Genomic DNA, 13,546 nt, shown 5'->3' on the forward strand with positions numbered 1-13,546 from the left:
CTAGAAATGTATCCAAGTTTACAACTGATTTTTTAGGGGGCGCTGAGGGGGGGGGGGAGAGAAGATATCTGGGAGAAGGTTTCGTGCTGCCTTTAGGCAAACACATCTCATCCCCCCTTAATAAGTACCCAAGCAGTTTGAACGAGACCAATCGTAATAAAAGGCTTGTCACAGGCCTGTACTATGTGGCAACGAGCTATTGGTCTAAACTACCCACAGGTTGTGACGTTTGCATGTCAGTGTTGAGGCCTTCTATGACGAATGGTCTCAGTTTAAGTCACTCGGCCACAAAATCCACTTCTGGCAAACAGAAGCCTAGTCAAGACATGCGCAATGCTGACTATTGACCATGAGCTCTGGTGAACACAATGTCTGTCTTAGTTTTCTTTGTGTATGCTGGTGACCTGGTAGCTTTCTGCGTATATTTTACATATCAAATAAACAAACAAAATATCTTATTAAACGAACACATGATAGATATTAGTCTAAGGTGACTTTTTCTTTGATAAAGGCCCTATTGACTAACTGCATTATCATTTTGGGCCAACGATTACTGTAGCCTTTGGATCATTCGTAAAAGTGAAACAAAGAAAATTGTTTAAGAAATCTATGTTTGTATATAATAAAAAAAATAATATTTTAGCCCACAGCCTATAAAAATCCAAAATGAGTTGTTATTCCGCAGACATGAGCATGTTACTTTTAATCAGAAAATGTACACACTTTAGAAAAAGCATGATTAGAGAGAATTCAAATCTTCAAACAGATTCATTTGAAAGTCACGTGAGTACACTGCAAAGATCTGATTTACTGAGCTTTTCAATTCAAATCTCGTCCGCTTCACCTGGAATCATTGGGGCGGAAGTGACATCACATTTTTGAAATCCATGTCGGTTTGCTTTGCTGATTTTATCCGAGATTGTTGTCGGTCTTCTGAAATTATCTTATCGATGGAACTCTAGATGAAAAATAATGTTTCCTTTTTTAAGATTTTCACAAAATTAATAGTAAAAAAAAATAAATAAAAAAATAATGTTTTTCTGCCGTGATTATCAAATGTGAGATTTTAAAGATGACTAACTGTGGTCCGCTGCTTATATGCAATTCAAGTTTTAAAAATACAAGTGTTAACAACGCGTTTACCATAACACAACTATGCATAGTGTGAGACCTATCTATGGACTGAGCACTTTGAAATAAACTATAAATTCATGCACTTGTTATTGGAGTGTCAGAAAGAGCTGTCGAAGATGGCTTTAACTCTTTTAGTAGTAATTATTTACCGTTGAATATTGCGAAAATGGAAAAGTAGTGGTAAAGAATGTTGTGTTAAGGTATATTAGGTCACGAATGATATGTGTTACATGATAAGTATAATATGATAAGTAAGGTAAGTAAGTAACTCTAGAGAGACCGTTGAAGAGGTGGTCGAGAGACACGTATAGGAGGCCCAAAGAAAAGTCCTTGCTGCAGACAGACGCAGGCGAAGAAAAGAGAACTTACGTAGAACCACCTAAGGACAACTGATTTGTCTGCATCTTATGTGGCAAAATATAAAGGTTGCACTTGGGTCTACGTGGTCACATTTAAAACTGTACTCAATCCTTTATCTCAAGAATCGAAGACAGCGCCTTAATATTATAGTAACAAAGTTATGGTATGTTAAGTACTGAATGCTAAGTATTATATGGCAAGAGTGTAATGGTAAGTATGGTACAGTAAGTATCGTGTGTTTAGTATAATATGGTAAGTCTGGTATAAGTACAATGAATTAGAAATTAATCACCGAGTTCAAAGCATCATTACAAATAAAATAAAACATATATAAACGTTATTTCAAAACACAATAACACAGTCGAATACAAAACAAAGGTGAATTTTAAAAAAAAATGTAGTGGACACTCTTAGAAGAAAATAATGTCAATATACACATTAAATGAAACAAGCTGCTACAGTCTTCAGTAATACTGCCTCTCTTAGTAGTGAATTTGAGCTATAAATAAAACACACACTATATAGTATAAACAGTTTGAATCATGTATATTTAGCAAGTCATTGGAATACGATTTCAGTAGGAAATATGCCAGTAAAAATAAAAAAATAATTAGCGTCTTAGCAACAGTTGAACATCATCAAAGATAGCAACAGTTGAACATTGATATACTCATCATCAAAGATGGCAACAGTGTGACGTGGATGTAGTCCAATTGTCTAAGTTGAAGAGCAGCGCCATCTATAGCCTGATGGAAGGAATAAAAAAAAAACAGCCAAGGGGGATAAGCGGAATAAAAGAAAAGTATGGAAACAGCACGGAATGCTAGCTTGATGACGACATGATAAATAATGGTAGCTGTATGTGTTGGTTATAGTACAAAATGACTATGTAGTTCTTTGGGCCACACACACACACACTATCTGTAGAAGAATTAGTTTGAGCTAGGTTAGACAAAGACGTCCGTTGGTGGAAGGTCCACAGTTAGTTCTTCGTGGTCGATAGTGTAGCTCCCAGAAGTGGTGGTTGTGTTGCTGTCTTCAGGTCCTTCCAGGCTCTCGTTCAGGATGTCCTGGAGCGACATGGATGGCCCAGAGAAAGGCATCTCGTGCGCGTTGTACGCCCGCGACCTGTTCGAGGCCGGCAGGGTGCCCTGGGAGTGAGGGTCCTGCAGATTGCTGTTCTTATACAGCTGTGGGCAGCTGGCCTGCTTGAAGGAGTGGGGGCTGGGGTTGGTCGTCTGCAGATAGCTGGGAGACGGAGGGTACCTGAACTGGCTGTGGTCGGAGCGCAGGGTGGTGTCGGCGCTGCGAGGAATGAGAGGGCGGCTGTTGTTGATATACATCATGCTCGGAGACACTGGGCTAGGCGACGGGGTCAAGCCTGTCTCCTGCATGGGCGTGTTATAAGAAGGTGATGTGGCGCCTTTTCCGCCGTTTCCGGATACAGGAGGCTCCGAGCACAGTCTCGCATCACGCCCTTTACCCGAGGCGTTAACAAGTCTATCACTGAACTTTTTAAAACCATTCGTGTGATTGAGAAATTTTTGACTGCTGGACCCGTTTGATATATATCCGTCATCAATGCATTTCTTCATGGTCGTTTCTCTATACCTATCGTGCTCAGAGCCAGAGTTCTGATACGTTCTGTTGCCCGAAGTTTCCTTGTCGAACTGTTTAGACTTGTCTCCTGGTCCTGGTTTGGCCGAGTAGTAGCTGACTTGCCTCGGAGACGTTGGGTTACCTCCCTGATCTTTTCTGGTGCCGTAGTTGGAGGAGCTGCCGACTCCGTTCACGCCCCCGTTGGTAGCGCCGTTCTCCGAAGAGGACTGGAACGTCATCAGAAACGGCGGGCGATCGAATCCTGAACCGGAAGGTGGTCTCGAATAGTTGCCTTGACCTTTAGACGTGTTTCCTCGCAGGATACTATGGCTGGGCGAGATGAGACATCCGGAATCGTCTGTAAATAGAAAAAAAAAAATGGGAAGATAATTAGGGTAGGTCTTCCAGAATATTCCAGAAATGGGGACAAAATTACAAGACAATTTGGAAGAAGAGTAATAGGACATCTTTTTCCTCCCGTCGCTAGAATCTATCATTCCCTCATTCACCCAGCCTAAGCTATAAAGTATTCACCATGCCTATTTTTAGGCGTAAGCTTAGATAAAGGGACTTAATCACAAATGGTAGCAGACAAAATAGAACCAGGTTAAACTTAGTCAACATCTTGTTCTACAATCATCAATTTGAAAGACAAAATTAAGAGAGAAAATAAAAAGAAGAAAATTGACCTTACAATAGTCAACTTTGTTAGTGTCCCGGGAAAAGCAATTACTGTCCAACCAAGGGAGGAAACCCGGCTCTCTATGAGCGCTAATAGAATTGTAACTCTACGCAAACCCATTTTGTCACTAAAAGTTGATTTCCTCCCTTGAATTCCTTCCTAACAAACGCTATTGAGAATGTCTTAAATAATTTTTTTTTCCTAGTCCGAAATTTTTTGGCTCTGTTTATAAGAATATAACTTCTGTAACGGCCGTAGTCAATGATCAATATCAATTCATTCAATGAAGTCAAATTAGGAAAGTCAAAGCCTAAAAGTGCTTGATGATTTTGAAAACAAAATAAGAAAGATGTTATTTATGAAAATATAACTTGGGTTTTATTTAAGTAATTTACAAAATGTGGTGTCCACATTCAAGTTACAATATTAGTGTCAATTAAAACTATTAAAGTAGGTGTATAATGTTGTGGACGGTAAATGATCGCTAAAAAAGAAGTTTTTGATTTGTTTTTATTTGCGAGCCTTTTCAAGTTAAGGTCTAATCCCTTTTGTTAACAGGGGTGTGAGGAGGTATCCGTGAGAAGGTTCCCGTGAGAAGGTTCCCTTGCTGCCTTTAAGCCCTCAGCAAACACAGCTTAGCTCTAGTCGGGTTTCGAACTCGTGCCCCTTTGATAGTAGCCCAGGGGTGTATACCAATCAGCTAGACATTATAAGATTTTAAAACACAACGCCAAGAGGGATAGAATCAACAAATATGTTCACAATAGTGTCGAGTCTGGTTAGACCCAGAGAGAGTATTACTTTCATCTCTAAAAGAATGCACACATGGAAAGCATGTCGGAAGTTGTCAAATGACGTCGTCAGGTGTATCTCTCACATCACGCAGAAGTGTCAAGGAATCGACGAGAGCAGTTCAAAATCTGTGGTATCAATACAATTCTAGAGGTAACGATTTTGGTTTCTAATAATGTAATCCAACTCTCCCCCCCCCACCCATCTATCCCACTTACCACCTCGGGGTGGCAGATATTTACCATCATTTATCACCTGTTCAGGTGAGCTATTCGATTAGCTATTTTTCTTCACACTCCTTTCTGCTTCATTCTTCCTTTCTTTTTTTTTTTTATTGTGTTCAATATATTCCTTCATTTCCCCCACCTCTCTGTCGTGACGTTAGTGTCATCATACAAATGCCATGTACCAATGTGACATTCGCACGCCGTAACGGATGTCTACCCAGCGCTCACCCGGCCCTTACAGTCAAAAGACGGTGATCGATTGACTTTTTTCCCCGCTTGGTATATTCCAATAAAACGTCAACTGAAAGCAATGGTGTAGACTCGGAGCAGAACTTGTTGTTATTGTTGTAGCTCACTCCAACCACTTTGTGTCACTTTCTTCTGTCATTCCGTCCTCCTATCTTCTCTCTCATCTTTCTATACTCTCAATCTTACATCCTCCCATTCTCAAATTTTACAATCTCCTCCTCCCATCCTCCAATCCTCATTCTCTCATCCTCACATTCTCCAATACACATGCTCCCACCCATTCACCATCCCATACTCTCATCCTCCCAACCTCTCATACTATCATCCTAACATTCTCCCATCTTGTCAGCCTCGCATCCTAACATTTCACCTAACATTCTCCCATCCTAACATTTTCCCATCTTGTCAGCCTCCCATCCTAACATTCTCCCATCTTGTCAACCTCCCATCCTAACATTTCACCTAACATTCTCCTATCCTAACATTCTCCAATCATAACATTATCCCATCCTAACATTCTCCTATCCTAACATTCTCCCATCCTAACATTCTCCCATCTTGTCAGATTCCACCCTAACATTCCCCATCTTGTCAGCCTCCCATCCTAATATTCTCCCATCTTGTCAACCTCCCATCTTCTTAACCAATGTCTCATTTTCAAATTCTCTTAATCTTCCATACTCCCATCCATTCCTCCATTTTCTCTATTTTGCCAGTGGAGCACTAGGTGAAAGAGTATCGCGAAATTGTGATTATCAGAAGAGAAATAGAGAGTTTAAGATAGATAGATAGATAGATAGATAGATAGATAGATAGATAGATAGATAGATAGAAAGATAGATAGATAGATAGATAGATAGATAGAGAGATAGATAGATAGATAGATAGATAGATAGATAGATAGATAGATAGATAGATAGATAGATAGATAGAGAAGCTTGTTTAATTACACATGTTCTACTAAAAGCTTTAGTTGAAATCTGCTGTGCGCTATGTTGATTCTCTGGTCTACTTACATTTTACACACGACACAGATATAGTGATCTATCAGCATTACTGTGTTGATGGATCTAAACACCTTTACCCACAATATAAACAGTGTGTATTGATTAACACTATTTTGGTTTACAAGTTCACAACATGTTTTATATGAATGAAACACAGTGAATGTGTACCCATTGAACTAATGTCACTCGTATAACTGTAACTAGATCTTACTTATAGTCATGAGTTCGGGGGGAGGGGGCTGTGTTTCCATGAGAAATAATCACGTCAAAATGGCTGGTTGATTTGCCTCCATGTGAGATGTGAGATTTCATATTCTAGACTTTCCTAAATATTTGTATGTAAATATCCAAATATTTATTTACACTGTGTTTATAAATACTTAAGAATAAAGTAATAATCATAATAGTAATTATAACGGTTTGTACAACAAATCTTCATATTCAACAGTAACTCCTAATTGGCAAATAATTCTAGTCACTTAATTCTCTGATATAATTTCAGTAATAGCTCGTCTTTAAATCACATTAATCAAACCCATTATGTTTTATAAAAATACTTCCCCCCCCCCTCCCTATTTTTTATCTTTTTTTTTTCACATCCTCTTTTTTACGCTCGGTCTCAGCCCATCAATTTGATCTCATTCGATCATTGGTGAAGAAATGTGTCTTTCTCATACGTTCTAAACAGAAACTTACACAGTACATGTGTACTATTGTCATCCAGTTCCAGGCAGCACAGAACATAATTGTGGACAAGTTCCAGACACACTAAACACCATGTACAATAGTGTCTCCATCAGACACACTAAACACCATGTACAACAGAGTCTCCCTCAGACACACTAAACACCATGTACAACAGAGTCTCCCTCAGACACACTAAACACCATGTACAATAGTGTCTCCATCACACACTAAACACCATGTACAATAGAGTCTCCATCAGACACACGAAACACCATGTACAATATAGTCTCCCTCAGACACACTAAACACCAAGTACAATATAGTCTCCCTCAGACACACTAAACACCATGTACAATATAGTCTCTCTCAGACACACTAAACACCATGTACAATAGTGTCTCCATCAGACACACGAAACACCATGTACAATATAGTCTCCCTCAGACACACTAAACACCAAGTACAATATAGTCTCCCTCAGACACACTAAACACCATGTACAATAGAGTCTCCCTCAGACACACTAAACACCATGTACAATAGAGTCTCCCTCAGACACACTAAACACCATGTACAATAGAGTCTCCCTCAGACACACTAAACACCATGTACAATAGCGTCTCTATCAGACACACGAAACACCATGTACAATAGTGTCTCCATCACACACTAAACACCATGTACAATAGTGTCTCCATCAGACACACTAAACATCATGTTCAATAGTGTCTCCATCAGACACACTAAACATCATGTTCAATAGTGTCTCCATCACACACTAAACATCATGTTCAATAGTGTCTCCATCACACACTAAACACCATGTACAATAGTGTCTCCATCAGACACACTAAACATCATGTTCAATAGTGTCTCCATCAGACACACTAAACATCATGTTCAATAGTGTCTCCATCACACACTAAACACCATGTACAAAAGAGTCTTCATCAGACACACGAAACACCATGTACAATAGTGTCTCTATCAGACACACGAAACACCATGTACAATAGTGTCTCTATCAGACACACGAAACACCATGTACAATAGTGTCTCTATCAGACACACGATACACCATGTACAATAGTGTCTCTATCAGACACACGAAACACCATGTACAATAGTGTCTCTATCAGACACACGAAACACCATGTACAATAGTGTCTCTATCAGACACACTAAACACCATGTACAATAGTGTCTCTATCAGACACACGAAACACCATGTACAATAGTGTCTCTATCAGACACACTAAACACCAGGTACAATAGTGTCTCTATCAGACACACGAAACACCAGGTACAATAGTGTCTCTATCAGACACACGAAACACCATGTACAATAGTGTCTCCATCAGACACACTAAACACCAAGTACAATATAGTCTTCATCAGACACACTAAACATCATATACAATAGTGTCTCCATCAGACACACTAAACATCATGTTCAATAGAGTCTCCATCAGACACACTAAACACCATGTACAATATAGTCTCCATCAGACACACTAAACACCATGTACACTAGAATCTCCAACAGACACATTAAACACCATGTACAATAGAGTCTCCTTCAGGCACACTAAACACCATGTACAATAGAGTCTCCATCAGACACACTAAACACCATGTACAATACAGTCTCCCTCAGACACACTAAACACCATGTACAATAGAATCTCCATCAGACACAATAAACACCATTCACAATAGAGTCTCCATCGGACACACTAGACACCATGTACAATAGAGTCTGCTTCAGACACACAAAATACCATTCACAATAGAGTCCCCATCGGACACACTAGACACCCTGTACAATAGAGTCTCCTTCAGGCACACTAAACACCATGTACAATCTCTAAGCACAACGTCAATAGGGTGTCCATGATGTTTCTAGTCTAATGTTTTACAAAGATGTCATTCTGCTCTCTTAGTTTCCTTTTGCTCAATTGAAACGATGTATTGAGATGGTGTTACACCACTCATCTACGTCACGCTAGGTAAATAAATCTATACAAGTCTTTCTTTTTGTCTTGGTCACGTGACGTCTCACTTTAACTATATTTAGAACACTAAAAATTAAAACAAGGGCTTCTCTTTTTGACAAGAATAAATGCCGGAATATATAGTCATTATCATAACATTATCTCGAATAGACGTTTGAGGTGTGAGCCAGAATAATTGAAAACGTCATAGTATCTATAAATAATGCCAACTGCAACTGTCTCTTTCTCTTTTCTTTCTCTCTCTCTCTCTTTCTGGTATGACTCTAGGGTTTTAATGTTAAAAAAAAATAGAAAAAGAATCTATCAGTAGAACATTGACTTAGAGCTAATATAGCTCTTCATAAGTTATTTAGGACAGGGAACCTCTAATTAACGCATCAATTATATTATTTAAAGATGTTATCTTGTGCTACTAAACTAATTATACTTTGTGGCTTACTTGAACATGCCTAATAAACGTGTTCGAATTTTTAGCGACCCCCGAAAGGGGAAAAAACGCTATTTTGTGTGGAATGTCTGTCCGTCTGTCCGTCCGTCCCGTTTAGATCTCGTAAACTAGAAAAGATAGTGAAAATCCGACATCATAATATTTTAGACCATTCAAAGTTCTGATACAACGGCTACTTTTTCGTTTCTGAAAGCGAAAAATCAAATTTTTTAAATCACTTATGCAAGCAGTTTTTTCATAGAAATACACTTCTACAACTATTCACTATTAATAATAACAAACCCGGGAGGCTCCTTAGTAGGGGAGGTGACTATTTAACATACTTTTAACACATTTATGCAAAGGGTTTTAGAGTTTTTGTAAAAAAAAAATATTTTTTTTACATTTGTATTGCTAAGTTAAGTAAGTTTTGTTATACTAATTACTACATTTACACAAACAAAAATTTATTTTATTTTTTAAAGAAAAAATCTAGTTAGTATGCATATAAGTCGGACATAATTTAAAACAACAATTAATAAGTAGTTTTCATATTATCGCGTGAACTGCAGCAGCATAGCTAAATGATAGAACACTGAACTAAATAAATTTTAAAGAAAAATTTTATTTGCGGAAATGTATTTTTCTTGAGGAATAAGAGATTGTCCCTTTACAAAACAATTAGAGCAATTATATATTCATTATAAGACATTAGCTAGGCCAGGTTCACTTCTAACTTCACATTCACTTTCACCTATCCTTTGGTGTGTGGACCGCTGGTGCACCCCACAAGATCCGTCAACCTTCTTTCTCCATTCTTCTCTGTCATTTATCTTTGATAGAATTTCATTCTGATTTTCGTTCTGAAAATATTGAAACCTGCCTTTTTACCTTGCTGGATGGACCACTTCAGGGACCGATTTTGAGTTTGTGTCTCCACCCAAACTGTCTTTGTAACCTTGTTTAAGATATAAAATAGAAAAGCTAGACTTCTTTGCATAAAATTAGAAACAATTGGGGCATTGAATCACTTTTTGTTTTCTTTGAAGTTAGCGATGGGAAGAAATATGTTGACTTTCACTTTTGTTTATGTCCAAGTTTTTAAAGGACTGTAGTCAGTTATTATTTTTTGAACAAAAAAAAGTCTGGGTGATCGAGTGGGAAATGATTCGAAAACAAAGGTTTTAAGTTCAAATCCTACATTTCTTTTTCACTTTTCGGAATCTCAGGTTCTCAAATACATTCTCCAAAGACATGTATGTAGAAAGAAAAGCGGTTGATCGTTGTGTTGGCCATATGACACTCTCGTTAACCGTCGTAAACAGTTGAACTCAAGGTCGTCTGCTACATGACTGGACCTTTCCCCTCCTCTACTAGCTATTGAAGTTTGTACTTAACCCTAACACTCCCCCCCCTTTTTTTTTTCTTTTTGAAGTGCGCACTTTAAAAAGACAGCGAGATAAAGCAGCCAAGAGGGACCATTATTTCTTGAGTAATGCTTCTCAGCTGAAAAACTTCAGATTCTTTCAAGTCAATGGTAGCGACTAGAAAATAGAAAGGGGTGGGAGTGGGGGCAAAGGAAACAGAAATGTTGATAGAAAGAAAAAAAAAAAGGGGGGGGGGGAGGGCTAAAAAAAAAAGAGGGATAATACGCTTTCAAAACACTTCCGAGATGTCTCATTACAAGGCGGGGTGCTGCCGGCTAGTAGCCTGTTGGTGTGTCCCAAGTCTCTGGGCAAACGTTGAAGCCTCAATGAGATTCTCAAAGTTAAAAAGAAAACAAATAAAGTTGTGCTAGGGAGGGGGGGGGGAGGTCAGGGTACTCGAAGGACGACACGAGAGCCTCCACAGGGCTTGATTCCTGTGTGAGTGGCGAATTATCACAATGACTTGAACCCCTCTGGAGCTGGTTCTAAAGTTACCGCCCCTTATAGTAACCAACAGAAAATACACAAGAGGAAAAAGGATGTGGGGGGGGGGGGTGGAACTGTGAGAGGAATCTGTGCGTGCATGTGTGTTTTTATTTGTTTACAATCGGAGGAATTATTCCTGGTCATGGAGGCATTAGACTATTACAATCGAATTTGATAGGAACTCATTCAGGAGGCTAATGTTTCCGAATAATGAGATAATGTCTGGGCCATTGATGGTTAGTACTGACATGATATCTTCAGGTCATTTATATTTAGGTCACGCATTGCTAAATAGAAAGTTTGATGACGTATGGATCATTCATTAGTCAAATTAAAACAAACCTGACAGACTTTATTGTGACTGGGTTTTATTCACTAAACTGTTGGGTTATTAATTGTACATCCATTTGGTTTATAACATTTGGAAAAGGCTCAAAACAAGCAAAATATACATAAAGTCTTTAGAAGAGAAAAAAGCTTCTAAAAAAGAGAGAACAGCACAAGTACTGAAATATCTCTCAACATGTAAGATTTATCATCTTTTTATATTAAACACAATTATTTAATTATCACAAATGAAATAACTAATTGGTTAAAACTTTATTGATTAATGTGTTTTTTTACCGACAGAGAATAACTGCAAAATTTCAACTTGAATGGGAAGTGACCTATATAAGCTTTGTATCAGACAGACAGAGAGAGTTAATATAAGCTTTGTTTACAAAATGTAAATATAAAAATACTTTATTTTAAAAAATGCATGGTTTAAGTGTAATTGTATCAATTATTTTGGATCAGTCATGTAATTATATTTGTAAGATCTAGACTAACAATAATAAATCTGTAGAATTAGAAATATTTTTACTAACTGTTTTAATGTATCACAATTCCATGCTATTAGCCTTTTCAATGCACTACGATCCTATCACTTGTCTGGACCAGGATAGGAAAAGGAAGTGGGTTCTGGGAGATGATTAACCTCATAGCTTTTTAAATGTATCTTATATACAAAAAGTTTTAAGACTTGAATTTGAACTGAAGCTTCCGCAAGCAGGGCCGGTCTTTGAGCACTGCAACCTATGCGGCCGCAGTGGGCCCCGCACTTTCATAGGCCCCGCGCTAACTCTAGTTGTAAATTATTAAATTAAACCATTTTAACTTATAACAGGGTTTCCGCGGTCTCCTGATTTTCAAGGAGCTCCTGGAAATCTCCTGAAATTGCAAAGTATACGAAAAAAAGTCATGAAAATCTTCTGAAATTATTAAAATATCCTGAAAACTCAAAAAATGTTCTGAAAAATAGACAAAATTGTAATTTTGGTGTGTCATTCATTATGGAAAACGCCAATCCTACTCGCGATAAAAAAAAAAAAGGCATTGTCAGTTTTCAGTTAATAGGGCGAATTTTAACCAAAACAGTAAATTCCAATACTTAAGTTACTGTAATAGTCACTCGCATACAAATATAGATCTAAATCTATCGCGATCTCTTAAAAAAAAATCAAAAGCGATATTTTGATAGTTTATAGTAAATCTAAGAGGCAGATCTGAAATGTAGATGGATTTGAAAGTTAATTTGATCTTGAATTTGCACTTAGTAAAATATGAATAAAATGCAAAAACGAATTTATTTTCTAACAAAAAATCTTAATTTTCTTATCTTTATCCTACCCAGACTAGGCCCCGCGCAATCCGTTTCGCATAGAGCCCCGCAATCTCTTTTAAAAACAAAATTACACTTCAGACAAAACTCTCTAGAAATACTATTGATGACTGATAGAGATCTAGACATTATTAGACATTATGAGTTGATATACTTTAAAAATGAAATTACACTTCAGACAAAACTCCCTGAAGATTGGGTTTATGACTGATAGAGATCTAGACATTATTAGACATTATGAGTTGATATACTTTAAAAACGAAATTACACTTCAGACAAAACTCCCTGAAGATTAGATTTATGACTGATAGAGATCTAGACATTATTAGACATTATGAGTTGATATACTTTAAAAACGAAATTACACTTCAGACAAAACTCCCTGAAGATTGGGTTTATGACTGATAGAGATCTAGACATTATTAGACATTATGAGTTGATATACTTTAAAAACGAAATTACACTTCAGACAAAACTCCCTGAAGATTCGGTTTATGACTGATAGAGATCTAGACATTATTAGACATTATGAGTTGATATACTTTAAAAACGAAATTACACTTTAGACAAAACTCCCTGAAGATTCGGTTTATGACTGATAGAGATCTAGACATTAGTTTCTAGTTTTCGTTCTTGTAACTGTTATATGCATGGCTAATGAAATAAAGATGTATTTAAAAAAAACAAAAAAACATTAAGATAATATGTCCAATGTTCTAAGATAATATGTCCAATGTTCTAAGATAATATGTCCAAGGTTCTAAGATAATATGTCCAATGTTCTAAGATAA

General features: G+C 37.4%; 1 protein-coding gene across 3 annotated transcripts in view; it reads right to left on the reverse strand.

The window, feature by feature from the left end:
- Positions 1–407: 407 nt before the first annotated feature.
- Positions 408–13,546, reverse strand: part of LOC106052405 (protocadherin-11 X-linked-like) — a 240,552-nt gene continuing 227,413 nt past the window's right edge. For all 3 annotated transcript variants that reach the window (XM_056034424.1, XM_056034425.1, XM_056034426.1), the window contains one exon: positions 408–3,451. In XM_056034424.1, the coding sequence (XP_055890399.1) occupies positions 2,442–3,451 (1,010 nt within the window). In that variant the 3' untranslated portion in view covers positions 408–2,441. The remainder of the gene's footprint in view (positions 3,452–13,546) is intronic.

This window comes from Biomphalaria glabrata, chromosome 7 (genome assembly GCF_947242115.1).
Source record: "Biomphalaria glabrata chromosome 7, xgBioGlab47.1, whole genome shotgun sequence".
Lineage (NCBI taxonomy): Eukaryota > Metazoa > Mollusca > Gastropoda > Planorbidae > Biomphalaria > Biomphalaria glabrata.